At 37.8% G+C, this 19309-nt stretch overlaps 2 protein-coding genes and 1 long non-coding RNA gene across 4 annotated transcripts in view; 1 reads left to right on the top strand and 2 right to left on the bottom strand.

Annotated features, from left to right (window-relative positions):
- Nucleotides 1–13164, bottom strand: part of LOC141348972 (uncharacterized) — a 107583-nt gene extending 94419 nt beyond the window's left edge. The window contains exon 1 of the mRNA XM_073861653.1: nt 11871–13164. Within this exon, the coding sequence (XP_073717754.1) occupies nt 11871–12246 (376 nt within the window). The 5' untranslated portion in view covers nt 12247–13164. The remainder of the gene's footprint in view (nt 1–11870) is intronic.
- On the bottom strand, nt 5195–6354 carry LOC141359360 (uncharacterized). Its single transcript, XM_073861678.1, has one exon. It carries the CDS (start codon nt 6264–6266, stop codon nt 5313–5315), a length of 954 nt encoding a protein of 317 aa, XP_073717779.1. The 5' UTR covers nt 6267–6354; the 3' UTR covers nt 5195–5312.
- A 3654-nt stretch (nt 13165–16818) lies between the features above and the next one.
- Nucleotides 16819–18427, top strand: LOC141359361 (uncharacterized). 2 transcript variants are annotated; one of them, XR_012365803.1, is made up of 4 exons: nt 16819–17236; nt 17450–17562; nt 17903–18087; nt 18340–18427. It is a non-coding gene; the product is annotated as an uncharacterized lncRNA (long non-coding RNA). The 2 variants fall into 2 exon arrangements; XR_012365802.1 differs by having other exon boundaries at nt 16819–17562.
- The last annotated feature ends 882 nt before the right edge of the window (nt 18428–19309 follow it).

The following is a 19309-nucleotide window of genomic DNA, read 5'->3' as shown; positions in this document are numbered from 1 at the left end:
ATAAGAAGTTGTTGTGTAACTATAGGCCGATCTCTAAGCTTCCTTTTTTAGCAAAGATTTTAGAGAAAACTGTTTTTCAATTTTATCAACTTGAGACCTTTTTAACCGAAAATACAATCGGTGAAGTTTTTCAATCGGGGTTTTTAAAAATACCACAGTACAGAATCTGCATTATTAAAAGTTTTTAACGATATTTTAATGGTTACGGACGCTGGTGATGCAACCCTACTCCTGCTGCTAGATCTCTCAGCAGCATTTGACACAATAGAGCACAAAAGTTTGCTCTCCCGTTTGGAAAATTGTGTAGGGATCAGGGGAAATGCTTTGGAGTGGATTAAGTCCTACCTTCAAAATAGAACTTTCTCTGTGCAGATGGGAGAATGTAGGTCCTCGTCAGCGTCCTTATTCTGTGGTATTCCTCAAGGTTCCATTTTAGCTCCGGTTTTATTTTCATTGTATATGCTCCCGCTAGGTCAGATTATGAGGAAATATGGTATCTCCTTCCATTGCTATGCCGATGATACCCAGTTGTACCTACCGTTGAAGCCCACTGCTGGTCACGCTGTTGATAGAGTAATAGAATGCTTGGGGCAGATTAAGGCGTGGATGTCCGCTAATTTTCTATGTTTAAATGAATCAAAAACAGAATTGATTTTATTTGGCAATTCTGATGCGGTGGATACATCTAAAATTGAGTTGGGTCTTCTATCTTCGTACCGCAAAAATCAAGTAAAGAACTTGGGTATAGTTTGGGATAATGCATTAAAACTTGATAAACAGATAAATGAAGTCGTAAAAACAAGTTTTTTTTCAGTTGAGACAGATATCTATAATTAAGCCTTTTATATCACGGAAGGATATGGAAAAGATGGTACATGTGTTTATTTCATCAAGGTTAGATTATGGTAATTCCCTTTATTATGGGATGAGACACAAAAACCTAGAGAGATTACAATTAGTTCAAAACGCGGCCGCTAGACTTCTAACAGGCACGCAGAAATATGATCATATTACACCAGTTCTAAGAGAATTACATTGGCTGCCGGTCTCTTTTAGAATTGAGTTTAAGATTTTATTATTTGTTTTTAAAGCACTACACGGTACTGCTCCAAAATACCTAGTGGATCTAATTCAGGTGCAAAAACCTAGAAGAGCGTTACGATCTGTATCATCAAATTTGTTAATAATTCCACGGACCCACAGGAAGATGCAGGGGGACCGCTCGTTTGCTGCTGCCGCCCCTAGGTTGTGGAATAATCTTCCACAGTATGTTCGTGAGTGATCTTCTCTTAATGAATTCAAACGTAACTTGAAATCTTATTTATTTACTGTGGCATTTGATTGTGAATGATTGGTGGTGAAATAGCTATATGGCCAGTGTACATAGAGAGATGGGTTTTATAACGCATTGAAGGTTTTAGCGCTTTATTATGTATTCCTGATGTTGGGCCTGACGTTTTTAATATTGACCAAACGAGAGTGTATTCTTATTGTTTTTATATTAAGTCTTTATTGTATAACAATGTTTGTTTTTTAAATTGTATTATTGATATTGTTATGTACAGCACTTTGGTCAACTTCTGTTGTATTAACTATGTGCTTTATAAATAAATTGAACATTAAACATTGAACATTGGAAAAGCAGAGGTTTATTCACATGCTGAAAGTTTTGGACCCCAGGTATGTGCTACCAAGCCGCAAATATTTTTCTCACACCAAAGGATCGCCAAAGGAGTTGTGCATGTGCATTTTAAATTATGCAGAAAGTAAAGAAAGATAAGTTTGTGAATGTTCACTAAAATGTGTGTTTTTATTTTGAATTCTTTATAACAGAGAATGGTGTGAAGGACCCACGGATCGAGTGTGCCATTGGGGTATGTAAAAAGGCTGTGTCTGCCTTTTCTTACAACTTGAAAAAAAGAAGAGATATGACTGAAGTACAGGCTGAGCTTGGTCTACCCACTCATCATTTAGTCCCCAACCAGATGGGGTTCATGGCAAAAAATGATAGAGAGATTCCTCGAACAGGAGAAGGCCATGGTCTGTTTGCTGGGGTCGGACAAGAAAAGTCGTCATCTTGTGCCCACTTGGCAAGATCTTGATGTGCTGTAATCTATAAATAAAGCTGTAAAACCCCTCCAATACTTTACCGACGCACTCTCTGCAGATTCTTATGTCAGCGTTTCATTCATTAAACCGTTGCTACATTTGTTTAAAACCAGTCTCCTACAGCCAGAAGAGTAAGACACAGAGCTCACTAAAAAAATAAAAAAAAACAATGCGGTACCTTGACTAAAAATACAGCGACCCTATGAAGGATGAACTGTTGGACATGTCCTCACTGATGGACCCAAGGTTCCACACAACCTACATTGACTCAGACAAGGTGGAACAAGTAAAAAAAGAGCTGTTGCTGAGCTCATGGCTTTACTTGCTCCTGCCAACAACAGTACACAACAGCAGCCTGGCCCAGCTGTACAGGTGCACCAAGAAGAAGCACAGCCTCCGCCCAAGAAAAAGATGACTTTAGCTGGCTTTTTCAAAAAGAATGCACCAGTACCGTCTCTCCGCCAATCAGACGCAGTAAAGATAGAGACTGAGCTGACATCTTACTTATTGACCCCTGAGGTAGACCCAGTCCCCTTGAGTGGTGGAAGTGCCACCAACTAAATTTTCCACGGCTGAGTAATCTGGCAAAAAAGACCTCTCTGTCCCAACAACGAGTGCCCCCTCAGAGAGGGTTTTCATTGTGGGGGGCAATGTTACATGCCACAGTGCATGCCTTAAGCCAGAGGTAGTAGACAGGCTCGTCTTCCTGGCTAAGACTGTTTAGAAAAAAAGGATGTTAATACTAAAGCACAAAAATAAGCACTGTTTAACGTTTTGTTTGCACTTCATGAGCAACTACCTCCTATCCAGTGAATAGCAAGATTTATGTTCTCTTGCACTGTTTAATGCTGTTGAATGTTTTGTTTGCACTTTATGAAAACTACCTCATACCTACTGAATAGCAAGATGTAAAACTTGTGTTTAAAGAAAAAAAAGAGTAACATAATTTTGTGTTATTTTTTCACTGTTTACAAAGACAGGCCCTCTTTTTGGCTTGTTGTTTCTGATTGCACATTAAGGGGGGAAGCCAGATTAAATCCCAGAAGGGAAAATCTAAATACAATAAAATGAGTTAAAACTTCTTTGAACAATTTCTTTGCAATCTGCAGATTGATTTTTTTGTAGAGGGTGGGATAATTGATTTAAATCGTTTTTAGACAGAAAGAAAATACCATCAAGACTTTTCTCAAGACAGTTCCCTTCAAAGGCACATTTATATAACAGCTTTGTGTCCGTAAACAGACAGCCGAAAAATTAAACACAAATCTGGTTCCGATTTATGGCTGATATTCATGACTGGATTTAGGGATTCCCTCTACATCACAGAAATAAAACTGCTTTAAATTATAAACAAAACACACCTTTATCTGCACAGAGGGATGAGTTCGTGAATATGGTAGCACATGTTCCATGTATTTCCTCGTTTTGCAGCCACTCTTTGTCCACATTTCCTGCAAACTGGATATCCATCTTCAAAAGTACTATTCGGACGGGATTAGTTTTACATAGGGAGGTGGGGTAAAGCTAGTTTTTATCAGAGGTTCTCTGTGATTTTAGTCCAGTCCGAATGCTCCATGTCAGTAATCATTACGGACAATGTTAGTAAAGATTACGGCGTCTTTTGCCTTCTGTAAAAAAGTCCGGAGAAATTACCTCAGGTAATACTAATCCAGTGCGAATAGACCAGCTGTAAATATACACGTAAATCGCGTCATTTCCTTTTAATTTGCGGGTTTCTTTTAAATATAAAAGCGCTTAAAGAGGCATTTACTTGCGTTCTAGACGGAGAAACAAGTCAGTGGCAGGTCAGTTTCTGAATAAAACATGACACAAACTTAAAAAAAAGTCAAATTCACTTCTCAGATTCGCGGAACTGTTTACGAAACTGACGTTCTCCCCAAACTGAAATTAAACACAGTGTTTCGCGTTTTCCTTGTCTGTGTCATGTTGTTTGCACATCTGATATCTGGAAGCAAGGTAACTTGCACGTGAAGACGAGAGGTGACGCGCTGCGCCAACGAGTTACCCCTTCCCACTTCTGAATGTTTTACAGAGATTTCTAATCCCGTCCGAATTGACCATTAATATTACAGACGTTCTGTGGTAAAATTACATTACGCCATCTACCCCTGTAAAACTAATCCCGTCCGAATAGGGCTAAAGACAACCCCACGTTTGTTTTTCAGATACCCAAAATATTCCCATACTGCAGATTTAACTTTTTCCATCAGGGGATAAAGGTGAGAATTTGTAGTCTCTGGCTCTGACATTTTCTCTGCGTTACATAAACGAGTGAAGTCTAGCAGTCATGTGGAATGAAGTTGCTCATTCAACAATTAAAACTTAATTGTTTTTCTCCTTTCCAAAGGTAAAAGATTTGGCTATTTGTGAATCTGGAAACATTTCCTGGAACAACTCAGAAACACCTTCATTGGATGAGTACTAGTGGTGATGCAAGGCAATGTTCAGACACCTCAGCCGGTAGCGTCACATTTGAACCAAACGGCGCTCATAGGTCGCACGACTTCCCTTCAGTAACAGAAGCAGCAGTTGTAGCAGTTCTGCCTGAGGTTACTTTGTCGGTCACAGAAAAGTAACTAGATTTAGTTAACCACTGTGCCTGACTTTTACAGCCGATTTGGGACTATTGAACTGCATATGAGATCTAATGGCATTTACACCCATCGTGTCAAGCATAATTTTTTTTACAAATGCTGCAAAATGCTTCTCCATGTTGACCACCAATGGGCTGCAACAATGTCTTATAATCTTCTTCTAGCCACTTTTGCTGGAATTTGCAATTTCCCATATCTGCAAAGTTTGCTTTCTGTGCATCGCACTTTTCCAGGATGCAACCAGCCTTGTTACCACATCCGGTGTTACCACAATTTTGGTGCCAGCCAGAGCAAATAAACTAGTTCCGTGTGTTATCACACTAATGTACATATTTCACTACAAATCAGTTATTCATTCTAAAAACTACATTAAAAATTATTTGTTCATATTTTTCGTCAAAACTAAAAAAAGTCTGTAGAAATAAAATGTTATGGTTTTTTAATGCCATTTAAAGCCTTTATTTTCGACAAAACTAAAACTAAATTGCATCTTAGTCAGAATATAACTAAAACTTAAAAAAAAAATTGCTGTCAAAATTAACACAGCTTTTAAGTAACCTGACCCAGTACATGGCTTTCATAAAGTCTTTAACCTGTATGAGTTTTCTGGTGTCTCACTAAATAGTCTTGTCGACTAAAACTCTTCCCACAAACACTGCAGTGATGAGGTGTCTCTCCAGTGTGAACTCTCTGATGGACTCTAAAAGCAAATGAACTAGAGAAGTTCTTTCCACATTGAGAGCAGACGTAAGGTTTCTCTTCAGTGTGACTTCTCTCATGGACTTTTAAGGAATTTGACTGAGCAAAAGTCTTCTCGCACTGAGAGCATTTGTAAGGTTTTTCACCTGTATGAATTCTCTGGTGTTTCACTAAATTGACATGTTGACTAAAACTCTTTCCACAAACATTACAGTGATGAGGTTTCTCTCCAGTATGAACTCTCAGATGAATTCTCAAATGAGATGGATTAGAGAAGCTCTTTCCACATTGAGAGCAGACGTAAGGTTTCTCTCCAGTGTGACTTCTCTCATGGACTTTTAAGGAATTTGGCCGAGCAAAAGTCTTCTCACACTGAGAGCATTTATAAGGTTTTTCACCTGTATGAGTTCTCTGGTGTGACACTAAATGTTGATGTCGACTGAAACCCTTTCCACAAACATTACAGTGATGAGGTTTTTCTCCACTGTGAACTCTTTGATGAACTCTGAAAGTACTTGGATCAGTGAAGCTTTTTCCACATTGAGAGCAGACGTAAGGTTTCTCTCCAGTGTGAATTCTCCTGTGGGATTTTAAGTTACGTGAGTCGGCAAACGTCTTCTCACACTGAGAGCATTTGTAAGGTCTTTCACCTGTATGAGTTCTCTGGTGTTTCACTAAATTGTCATGTTGTCTGAAACTCTTTCCACAAACACTACAGTGATGCGGTTTCTCTCCAGTGTGAATTCTCTCATGGGTTTTTAAGGTATATAACCAAGAAAACGTCTTCTCACACTGAGAGCATTTGTAAGGTCTTTCACCTGTATGAGTTCTCTGGTGTGTCATTAAATTGTCATGTTGACTAAAACTCTTCCCACAAACACTGCAGTGATGAGGTTTCTCTCCAGTATGAACTCTCTGATGAGTTCTAAAATGAGATGGATCAGAGCAGACGTAAGGTTTTTCTCCCGTATGAACTCTCTCGTGGATTTTTAAGTAACTTCACTGAGTAAACGTCTTCTCACATTGAGAGCATTTGTAAGGTCTTTCACCTGTATGAATTCTCTGATGTGAAACTAAATTAACATGTTGTTTAAAATTCTTCCTACGGTGATGCGGTTTCTCTCCAGTGTGAATTCTCTCATGAACATCAAGATATCCTTTGGTTCTAAAATATTTGCCACATTCAGTGCAGTTGAAAGGTTTTTCACCACTGTGTGTCCTCAAGTGTCTTTTCAGCTGAGATAAGAAGTCAAAATCTTTCCCACATTGCTCACAATGAAACAACTTCTTCTTCGTGTGCTCTTCTGAATGAAGTTTCTTCTCTTGTGAGGTACTAAAGCTGATCTCAGATCTGGTGAAGAGTTTCTGTTCTGTGTGTTTTCTCTCATGTCTCTCTAAATGTCTCTGTGAGCTGAATGTCTTTCCACAAGTGATGCAGGAAAGAGTTTGTGCTGTCCGTCGCTCTTTTGATGTTGAGGACGTTTCTCCATCAGAACATGATTCACTCTTGACATCTAAAAGAAACATCATAAAAATTAAAATTCTTTTTTCACTCGGGTGGTACTCAGACGCTAATGGTTTCTCATGGGCACGGCACGTAGTCAATTTACAATGGGTAGTCAAGGATTTTATTGCTGTTCGAATCCAGAATGTCAAGTCAAGTCTGTGATTTATATAGGGCTTTTCACACTTGTTTAATTGTTTCAAAGCAGGTTTACATTTATAAACCAGGAGAAAACAGAGAAATCGGTGGACAGGAAAAGCTGCAAAGTACAGCGGCTAAGATTAAACCGTACTAGCGAACGCAGTAATAATGTAACATATAGAAAAGAGTTTTAAGAGAAATAAACCCTAATTTTATTAAGATAAAAAGTCATTTGGAGAAAAAAAACCTCTACAGAGAGCCAAACAGTTGATTCTATAGAGCGGCGTGATGAATGTCAGCGCTGGAGAGCCGCAGTCCTGCAGATTTTAGCTCCAACCCTGATTAAACCTTTCCTGCCTATAGCTTTCTAGTAACTGTTTAGACCTTGATTAGCCTGTTTAGATGTGTTTGATTAAAGCTGGAGCTAAATTGTGCACTCTAGGATTGACGTTCGCCACCCCTGCTATAGAGGATATACTACATACAGTGAGGAAAATAAGTATTTGAACACACCCTGCTATTTTGCAAGTTCTCCCACTTAGTAATCATGGAGGGATCTGAAATTGTCATCGTAGATGCATGTTCAGTGTGAGAGACAGGATCTAAAAAAAAATCCAAAAATTACAATGTATTATTTTTTAATTATTTATTTGTATGATACAGCTGCAAATAAGTATTTGAATAGCTAAGAAAATCAATGTTCCTCCACACAGATCTTCTCTAGATCAGTCAGGTTTCTGGCCTGTCGCTGAGAAACACGGAGTTTGAGCTCCCTCCAAAGATTATTGGGTTTATATCTGGAAACTGGCTAGGCCACCCCAACACCTTGATATGCTTCTCACAGAGCCACTACTTGGTTATCCTGGCTGTGTGCTTCGAGTCATTGTCATGTTGGAAGACCCAGCCTCGACCCATCTTCAATGCTCTAACTGAGGGAAGGAGGTTGTTCCCCAAAATCTCACAATACATGGCCCCGGTCTTCCTTTCCTTAATACAGTGCAGTTACCCTGTCCCATGTGCAGAAAAAAAAACCCAAAGCATGATGCTATCACCCCCCCATGCTTCACAGTAGGGATGGTGTTCTTAGGATGGTACTCATCATTCTTCCTTCAAACACATTTAGTGGAATTATGACCTATTTTTTATTAGTTCTATTTTGATCTCATCTGACCACATGACTTTCTCTCATGACTCCTCTGGATCATCCAAATGGTCATTGGCAAACTTAAGACGGGCCTGAACATGTGCTGGTTTAAGGAGGGGAACCTTCCGTGCCATGCATGATTTTAAACCATGACGTCTTAGTGTATTACCAACAGTAACCTTGGAAACTGTGGTCTCAGCACTTTTAGGGTCATTGACCAGCTCCTCCACCAGCTAACGACCTCAAACAGGTGCATATAATTTAGTATAATAAATGGAGTGGACTAACAGGTCTTTGAGGGTCAGAATTCTAGCTGATAGACAGGTGTTCAAATACTTATTTGCAGCTGTATCATTCAAATAAATAGTAAAAAAACATACATTGTGATTTCTGGATTTTTTTTCAGATTATGTCTCTCGCAGTGAACATGCACCTGCGGTGGCGGTTTCAGACCCCTCCGTGGCTTCTGGGTGGGAGAACTTGCAAAATATTAGGTTGTTTTGATGCTTGTTTTTCTCACTGTATACGATACTATATTATAAAATGTTATGGGAAATAAAATATTTAATAAATATATATACAGAATACAAGTAAATTAAAAAGGAAGCGGTTGGTGGTCGCTGTGCAGACAGCTTCACAGCAGCAGAAACTGTCTGTTAGTCTTAGTGTACTCGGTTTGAGGACGGGAAAAAACTGTAGCTAACTATAGTGGGATAAGTACATTTACTAGACAAATATGAGTAATATTCAAAACAAGATGAGTCCGCCCAAACAAAGTGGTGTCAAAATCTTTTGGTGAGGTGTCAAAAAGCCCGGGCTCCAAACTGACGTTTTTGCTAACGTGTCAGCGTCCTTCATCATACATTTTATGTTCAGTTCATTAAAATTTAAGGAAGCGACGTCCAACTTTTTTTTACAGTCTTTACAGTCTACACACCGCAGGGATCAGGTGATACACCGCAACAGAGGATATGTCGCATGTGGATGTAAAGTAAAACTAAGTAAAAAGGTACAGTATACTACACTTCACGCTGTCATATTAACTATTACAAATTATATACCTGCATAAGTAAGATATAGAATTAAATGCTGCATAAGTTGTATATGTTTTTCAACAAGACTGAGAGGATGCTAACATTAATAGGCTACCTTAAGCATAGAAAACAACAACAAACAAATACAAAACAATGTGTACACGTCTTGATTGTGGCTGCGTTTTGCCTTAGTTAATACCATTCACATTTGTTATTACTAACCTTTATTTAACCAGGTAAGTCAATTGAGAACCAGTGCTCATTTACAATGACGACCTGACACATTTGTAGTGTTTTGTAATAGGCTATTACGGTCAATAATTAAAGCTTTCTTTTAGGAATATCTGCATTTAGCCTTCATGCAGCTGAGAGAAAAGTACAAACAGTTAAGGTTAACTCATTTTTATCATCATTGAAATACATAATTTGTTATTTTAATTAGATTAATGTGCTCCTAAGGCATTATAAGAAATCACAGGACTGAACAGTGCGATAGTTTTTTGTTGTAGGGTTGGACAGCGGGTTTTTATACAACGCGAGCAGCACAGATACTCGTTTTTTTTTACATTTAAAAAGTCCGATGGGTCTGCATGAACTGCGTGTACTCTTTACACAGTACAAGCTCCTAATTGAGGCCAGTCTGATCTGTACAGCGCAAGCTTTTAGGCCGTTTATGATCAAAGTACACAGCGACACATAGTCAAACAGACATAACATTCTGTAGTTTTATGATAAAGTTCTCAAGGGAGCATGCCTGACCAAAATTTAAAATGTGCTCTTTAAATGAGTTGAGATCACTCATTTGCATACTGACATGGTTGAAACTTTCCTGTGTATAGTTATTTGAAATTGTAATAAAAATGCATTGTAATCCTACTGACATTTATATCTGTGTTATTGATGTTCTTTGATAGAGTGTTACTTTGGTTTAGGCTTGTTCTCATTTGCTTATTTAAGGTTTATATTTAATAAATTCATTTTAAAGTTCATACTATTTTCAGCCAATACTGCATTTAATTTGTAAATTTTTACTGTTTATATATTTTGAATCTGTTTTTACCGTTCTTTGGTTTTACTTTGGTTTAGTATTATTGTAATTGACCGCTATTGGATTTTGCAGATAACCGTTACAAGCTCCTAACATTAATAGGCTAGTGTATTACCAACAGTAACCTACCGCAGGGATCAGGTGATACCGTTACAACAAGCTTGCAAAACTCTTGGGTTAATAAGCCCATGTTAGATTTCTTGATGTTAATGTCAATACAAACTAGACGCGAATGAGGTAGAATCGTGTCTAAACATCTCATTTGTGCCGCAACCCCAGACCCGTGTCAACGCGTCTTCACATTGACTTAACATTGAAATCACTCGCGCTTGACTAGGGATGTTAACAATAACTCAATCTTCGATTAATTGTCGATAAGAATTAAATAAAACTTAACAATTGTTGAAAAGCAAGCACGTGTGTGCGGCACCTTTACAAAGCACATACACAGCTGGTGAGAAAATTAAACAAGCGCGAAGAAGTTAAACTAGCCATGATCACAACGATGCTCGATGCCAAACACACACACCTGGGCTTTGTAACCTCATTCGAGACGACGCTAGTTGCTAACGCAACGAAATGGCATCCGCAGTGAATCTGAGAGGGTCCGATGCCGAAAATGCAAACACGGAAAGCAAAGACCCTCTTCAGGGAAGCCTACAAGATTAGCATAAGAATGCTGCGAACGGTGCTATACACAGGGAAGGAGACCAGAAGACGTTTTTAATAAACAGATTAAAATGTAAAACTTAAATTCTGGCAAAAAACTGTTAAATGTAAACTGTGACTGACTGTCGTTACCTGCAACATATATCATTGATCATCATCATTATTGACTGGCTGAGGCACTACACGTTAAACACTGTTGCGGGTTTTCTAATGGAAGGTTGAAGTCTTCATAATATAAGCATCTTTGCTGAAAGTACGCCGCAGGTCTAAAGCTGAGGTAACGACGGGAAAAGTGCCCTTCGTGTGTTTCTTGGATATAATTACAACAAGCGGTGTATCAACGACTTAGAAAGCTAGGTGAACAACTAGAAAAATAACACTTGACTAAACTTTTATTTTGTCATGGACGCACTGACTTTCATCCGACTGTGCGAAGTGCCCGTTATGAGGCGGAGTTTACTATTAGTCATTTTATTTCATTTATTTATTTGATTTTTATCAAAACACCAACTACATTTATTGGCATTTTTACGCACACTTTTATGTCATTGGCTATATGCCACTGCTGTAATGGCTTATTGCACTATTACTCTTAACGATTATTTGATTGATTGATCGTTAATTTAAATGATCATCGAATATGGGAAATTGCATAATTTGACATCCCTACACTTGACGCCTCTACCGCGGCTGGTGTGAATGCAGCATTAGTAACCAGAAACTAACATTCCCCTAACTTAATCCTGGACTGAGCACCACTGCACGTTTATTCGTGTTTTTATTTATCATACATCTATCTAAAATTATTTAAAAAACATTTCCAATAATTTGAAGGATTAAATCAATTTAATACATTTAAATCTTCATAATAATTAATTATTGTGAAAAGACAACATAAGAAACTTACCAGAAGGAATAAAATCGTCGTTGTCCTCATCTTCATCCGCGTGATCTTCATCTGCTGTGGGTTCAGTTTTGAGCCCTAACGTTACTTCTGTGAGTTCCGTTTTTATTTCTGTAGCTTCAGTTATTATTTCTATAGCTTCGGTTTTTATTTCTGTGGGTTCAGTTTTTATTTCTGTGGGTTCAGTTTTGATCTTCATCATGAGGTTCCTGAAGTCGATGAGTTTAACTGAACACATCTTGAGTTTGTTCTGCAGGATCTGCTGCTGTTCTCCAGCGTTACAGACAGAATCCAGAGACTCTGTGGAGGTTTGATCAGTAGATTCATCATCCTGTAAACCCTCATCAGTTTCTTCTGATTTACAGAAAATCACATCCATCTCATCATCAACACCAATACTAAATACACGAAGATAAGAATCTACAAACAGCGATTGACTCTCGTGTCTCTACTTCTTTTTGGTGTTTATTCTTCTTCTTCTTCTTCTTCTAGGGTTTTATGGCGGTTGGCAAACCAACTTAAAAGGTGCATTCCCGCCACCTACTGGAAAGGAGTGTGAAGCGCATATTTGAAAGGAAGATTTAAACTTAACCTACTCTGTCAAAAAAGAAAAAAAAAAAAAAAAATTAAATTTAAGAGTTTACACAGAAGTGAATTTTACATCCTATTAAATAATCCTGTTTCCTTTAAAAATATAATTAACTCGTGATATATTTTTGATTGCTTAGCACCTTTCCCTAGTAGAACTTGAAGTGTCATCTCATTAATCTCAATATTTCTTAAAGCTTGTTTTAACTTGAAACGCTCTCTTTCATAAGCTTCACATTCTATGAGCACATGTCCTACAGTTTCAGCTAATCCACATTTATCACAATTTCCATTGTCATGCTTACCAATTCTTTGAAGACATTTATTTAATAAACAATGTCCTAAACGCATTCTTGTGACTAATACATCCTCTTTCCTATTTCCGAATCTTCTTCTCACTGAACCAACTTCTCTTTGAATACCGTAAAAATGTCTACCTTTTATTTCTTCATTCCATTCCTTCTGCCAAATTTCCTGTATTTGTTTTGCTATTATCACTTTAATTTCTGTCTTACTTAATGCCACTTCAATATCCTTTTGTGGATGTTTTAATGCCTGCTTGGCCAAATTATCAGCCTCTTCATTTCCTTCCACCCCCATATGCGATGGAATCCATACAAAATTGACCAATAATCCATACTGTCGTGATCTGTAAAGACTCTGCATTACTTCAAAAATCATGTCCTGCCTTGCTGATGATGTTCCACTTGCCAAGCTATCAGGGACGGACTGGGGCTAAAAAACAGCCCTGGACTTTCTTCCAAACAGGCCCATCATCCGGCCATTCGCCGCTAGCCATGCGCAACAGACACAAGGATGTCCTCCCTGCTGAAAAAAACAGCATCAAACCAGCATGGACCAGCATGGGAATTATGCTGGTCTATGCTGGTTTAGCTGGTGGTCACAGCATACCAGCACCAAAACACAACATATGCTGGTATGACCAGCATGGGATGCTGGTGCTAATGCTGGTTTAGCTGGTGCTAATGCTGGTTTGGTGCTGGTTTAGCTGGTGCTAATGCTGGTGCTGATGCTGGTTTAGCTGGTGTTCACTAGCAAACCAGCACCAAAACACAAGATATCCTGTTCTTGCTGGTAAGCTGGTTTTTTCAGCAGGGCTGATACTATGACACAATACTGTCAGACTATCAGACAAGGTTATTTAATATTTTGTCAATGTCATATTACACTTTGATGTATGAAAAAAATGGCGAGGCCCTATACATTTTGTCTGTAAAGCTTTCACAAACCACCACCAGGTCTTTGCCAATTCCACAATACTAAACAACAGAAATATGAAACACAAGGAAGAACTGGACTCTCATGGAAGACCGACAGAAAGTGCAAGCTAGGATTTTTTTGTTTAAACAAAAATTTGGTCATTTATTTAGCCTCTTTCTTATATATTAGCACGTTTAGAGTGGTAGCAATCCATGCCTGATATTTTCCCGTTTAATTCAATAGTCTTCATTGTAGCAGAAAATGTGAGCTCACTACAACCTCTCGTATACAATAAAGTCAGTGAAAGATATGAAAACCAATGCAATACGATGAATGTCCACCCACACACTGTTTTTAAATGGGGTTGGATAAATATTTTTTGATTTGGTGTGTGTGATTTTGGTTAGATGACAGTTGTAGATAATACAGTTTGACAAAAGCACAATGTTTTGTTTTATTTCGACTGTATACAAATGAATGATGTCCCATATGAACAAAATGACGGAGTATGTATTGTTTTTAAGTTTCTACTGTTCAATCGCGCCCGCGCCTCTCTCTCTCTACACACGCACGCGCGCGGGCACACTCTCATCACGTCTCTCTCTAACAGTAGCTGCGCATTACGTTAATTTTCATGCGAGTTTTATTTATTTTTATATCGTGTATATTATATTATAATGTCACATGTCCTGCTACTACTGGCACTTACTCTTGCTGATGTGAAGTTAACTCTGTCAGTCCCTCATCCTGACCAGGCTGTGGATGCTCAGGCTCGCGAATTCAGGCTCGCGAATTCCAAGAATCCGTGGACCAATCACGGCTAGCTAGTAGGCCGACTCTTCCTCGTTTTTTTTACACGTAGCATCATATAAGTGATCGTATTAGTGCCCCTGCTGTTGGCTGTTCATATTGTGTTATTAGACTTTTTCCCGACGGCCGGGCGACGGCCCTCCGTTGAACGGCCGTTCTGGACTTTTCCAGAACGCACAGATTACCAATCCGTCCCTGCTTCGCGCACTTTGCCAAGCCAGAAGTCCTTGCGAAAGGGCAATCAGACCAATCAGACGACGGAAGGGAGGAGTTCACACTGACGGGCAACTTCTCTACCTATTTCCGGTGTGATGCTCGAGTCTGTCCCAAAATACGACTCCGGTGAACCCACGTGGACTCGCATCAAGGGTCCCTAAAGTCTGGACTACGTGATGTCATCAAAGTGTGGACTCTGAAGAGGACCACAAGTCCGGAGTGTGCCATTTGGGACAGGGCGTTATACGTTTATTCTTCTTCTTCGTCTTCTTTCGGGTTTAATGGCGGTTGGCAACTCAACTGAAAGGTGCATTACCGCCACCTACTAGACTGGAGGGCATTACTTTGTGTTTATTGGCGATTCTTCGCAATCTTATGTATAGAATTAGCGCCATCTTCTGTTTTTGCTGTGTAATGTATATGAGATTTCTCTTCATTGGTTTTAACTGCGGCTTGTAATCAAAGTGTGATTGTGATTGACATCATCTGGAGATGTTTAACTCCTGCACGCAGTCACGTCAATTTCTTGTCATAAGTCTCGTTTTACCATACAGAAATGTAATATAATCAGTAAGCACATATATGTAAACCACTGTTAAATATATATTGACATATATTTTAAATACATATTATCAAAAAACATGAAGCTTCAAACTGATGTTGCATGTGTAAACATGTTCATATATATTTCCATAATATTTTGGATATTTCTATAACTATATTTATATTCTCTGCTTTATATATTCCAAGCTAACACAGTACGTTCTGACTACGTATTGGGCTGCGTCCAATATCTCTAAAATGTTCCCTACGATTCAAGGCATCAAGTCATACATTTCTATAATCCTTGTTCAGATCCTGGAAAACGTCATGGGAGAAATGACAAACAAATCATATGTGGTGATTAAATGTTCACAGTAAAAAAGAACATTAGACATCTGCAGCTAATACAAAACACTGCTGCCAGAATTCTGACCAGAACCAAAAAATCTGAGCACATTACTCCAGTCCTCAGGTCCTTACACTGGCTTCCTGTTACATTTAGAATAGATTTTAAAGTATTGTTACTCGTTTATAAATCACTTCATGGCTTAGGACCCAAATACATGACAGATATGCTAACTGAATATAAACCTAAAAGATTACTCAGATCATTAGGATCAGGTCAGTAAGGGTTTACTCAAAACAAGGTGCGTCAGCATTTAGTTATTATGCCACCTCTAGCTGGAATCAGCTTCCAGAAGAGATCAGATGTGCTTCAACAGTAAACACTTTTAAATCTAGATTAAAAACACATCTGTTTAACTCTTCATTTACTGAATGAGCACTGTGCTGCTTCACACTGACTGCACTTTTAACTCAAGTCACTTTTAATTCTGTTTTATTCTTTTTAACATTTTAAAGTGTTTTTATTAAAATCACATTTATTTTGTTATTCTAAATTCTCATGTATCTTTGTTTTTATTGTGATTTTTTTGTGTATCTATTATTTTTACATTTTCTTTTTTCTCTTTTATATATTGTTTTCTCATTTCTATGTAAAGCACTTTGAATGACCTCTGTGTATGAAATGTGCTATACAAATAAACTTGCCTTGCCTTGCCTAATATTTAGGGTAGGAATACAGTCTAAGTCTAAGTCTACATAATAAGAAGTGGAATGGATGGATATCACAATACTTTTAACATCTTTAGCTGATAAATGTATATGGTTAAATATCTAAGGATAATACTGGAAGTAATCATTTTCAGTGACCTGTGAAATTCAAAATAGGATTCAACTACAAAAATGTCATTATGGTGTAAGATGGTCATATAAGAAAGGAGATTGGAAAAAGTTTCAGATGTTATGTGAAGAACAATTTAGTATTCTGTCAGTAGATGGTAGTGTTGATTTATACAGTAAAGTAGTAAACAGCATTTATTTTACGGCTCTCAATCTATAAAGATAAGGAAAAACTTGTCATGGTGGTCAGATGAATGTTTTAAAGCAATTAAAGAAGGATTGAAGGCTTTAGGATTGTTAAACAAGTTAGACCAAATAAAGTAGTGATATGTTCAAATTGCCTTTCTGCTTTAGACACTATAATGCAGTGATTCCCAACCGGGGGTACGCGGTCAGGGGATCTCTGGATAATCCGTAATTCGTTTGTAATTAAAAAACGAAAATACCGCTTTTCTGTTTTTTGTTTCAAAACGAAAAACCAAATAACCGTTTTTGGTGTCAGAATAAAAAAACGAAAAACCAATTAAAAACGTCCCGTTTTTCGTTTTTTGGCGATCATTTTATCGTTATTCCTTTTTGAACAAAAAATGAAGAGTGTCTTTGAACTTCAGTCAATTCGTTTTTCGTTTATTGCAAGTGGTGCCCGCTGCATAGCCAACTGGGCGGAGCTGGAGCTCTAGCGAGGCGTGGCACCCTCGCTGGATCTAGTGGGCATGGCAGCATCAAGTGCGCAGGCGCAGATAGAGTTTGTTTAAACTTCCTGTACAGCCTGTATCAAGTACTCCGGAGTGTTGCACGGGAAGAAAACGGTAATTTAAAGATAAACTGAGCTTTAATATGTATATTAAATCTTAATCTTACAATTATCGCTGTCTCGACGTGATTTTCGGGAGTATGTTGAGTTTCGCGTTAAACACTCGATAGCTAATGTGCTAACATTCTCCCGTCCACCACAAGTGGTACGTAGTGTTTTTATTGTAGTTTTTATTTTTTGTATTCAAATATTTGTTGAACCTGCACAGGTGCACCAGACAATATACTTATGCGAGGACAGGATCTTCTGCTGTCTATATCACGGTGCCTACTGTAAATAAACATTTACACGAGCTCTGAAATCATGCAGTTCAACAAAAAGGTATGTGTGTGAATTAAATATTTTAATTATACTGTGTGTGATAAACATCATGTTTGTTGAACCTTTCTGTTTGTGCATGTCATAGTAATTTCTTTCTTGCATTTAAAACTAAAAACATACTGTTCAAAAACTACTTTATTTCAGTTGTTATAATAGTTTTTCTACGTAGCATTACTTATGACAAGTTGAAAACATGTATATAAATACTCTTTATGTTGTGCTCTTGAGCAAGGTGATTCATCACGAAAGCTGTTTATATGCAATGCACTGTACAAAACATGTAAACAAGACAATGATGCTAATTTATTCTTTCTATGTTTACGATTTTATCATCATCAAGCGTGTTCTCAAGTCCAGACGATCCCACACTTTCACTGCTGTTACCGTACATCAACATTTTTAAATGTGTAAAAATCCAGCCTCTGGACAACCTTCCATTGGCTGCAGCACCACCTTCATCCCCAGCATCAGCATCCCCACCTTTACTTCCCCTCGACATTGGAACATGTCTGTACTGATTTTGAGGTACAGCTTTTTAACTTCTTGCTGCTTGTAAACTTGTTTAAATATCTTTAGTGGAGTATTAAGAAAGAACAAAGTACACAGTTGTCACAAATAACCCACTGAGGGTCAGTTAAGTAAACCAAGTACACATTTTTAACAAAACTGTAAACAAACAGAAAGACTTAACTTAAAAAAAAAAAACAATCCCTAGATGTGACAGCTATATACTGTATTAATTGTATATAGTCTAATTGTATTGTCTATAATTAACAGGGTGCCCCTCTACAGCTAGGAGGAATTGATTGTGGGGTATTTATGTTGATGGTAAGTGGTCTTTTATTTGCTGTACACCTGTGTCTGTACTAAACACAGCATTTGTTAATATTGTTTTGTTTTTTGTATGCACTCTATGTTATGACTGTGAGTAAACATAAAAAAAGAACGATTAAGATTTTCGATTGCTATCTTTTGCCAGTCTGACACACCAATAATCATGAAGTGGTGGTGCTCAGTTAATTTAGACATTTCCTCTGACAAAGTATGATATTAATAACTATACTTATGATAAAACCTCTATTCTGTGCATTTCCAGTATGCAGACAATATATATAAATAAAGCAATGCATGCCTAAAAACATTCTAATGTTTGTCTCTTCGTACAGTCAAGTCCCACAACGACTAACCCAGAAAGTAACATATGCAGATAACATGAAATTCACTCCACCTGAGTCAGATGTCATGGAGATCACCCAGACACCAGAGGAAGATGTATGTAGCAGGAATGTTTATGTACTGATTGACTTGTTTAACTTGTTAATGTGTGTATCAACCTTTCCTCTTTCATGAATTTGTTTATGAGCAGTACATCATTTTTAATTATTTTATTATTGGAATTCTTATATAGCACACAGGACTCAGCGGTGATGAGAAACATTCAGCCGACCTGTGAGTGGCTAAAGGAGACCACTTGCTGGAAGATGAGCTGCAAAATATCTAAAGGATGAGGCCCTGTTGGCTATAACAATGTTGGACTTGTTTATAAACACAATGTTTTATGAGTGTGAAAGGAATGAAGAAAAATTGTCGACTCCCTTCCCTTTTATATTTTAGAGAAGAGCAGGAAATATATGAGACAAAAGAGTTATTCGTGGGTTTTGTTTACACAAAAAAACCCTGTCTTGTGAATCTACTAGTGGGGATAGACTAATGTAAATATTGATTTTTTTATTGGTTTTGTAAAATA

The sequence above is a fragment of the Misgurnus anguillicaudatus genome, chromosome 23 (genome assembly GCF_027580225.2).
Source record: "Misgurnus anguillicaudatus chromosome 23, ASM2758022v2, whole genome shotgun sequence".
Classification (NCBI taxonomy): domain Eukaryota; kingdom Metazoa; phylum Chordata; class Actinopteri; order Cypriniformes; family Cobitidae; genus Misgurnus; species Misgurnus anguillicaudatus.
This window is presented reverse-complemented; position numbering and strand designations above follow the sequence as displayed.

Bases quoted from the DNA above. Each gene is read 5' to 3' on its own strand.
- LOC141359360 (XM_073861678.1), bottom strand. From the start codon at position 6,266: ATGACACACCAGAGAACTCATACAGGTGAAAGACCTTACAAATGCTCT.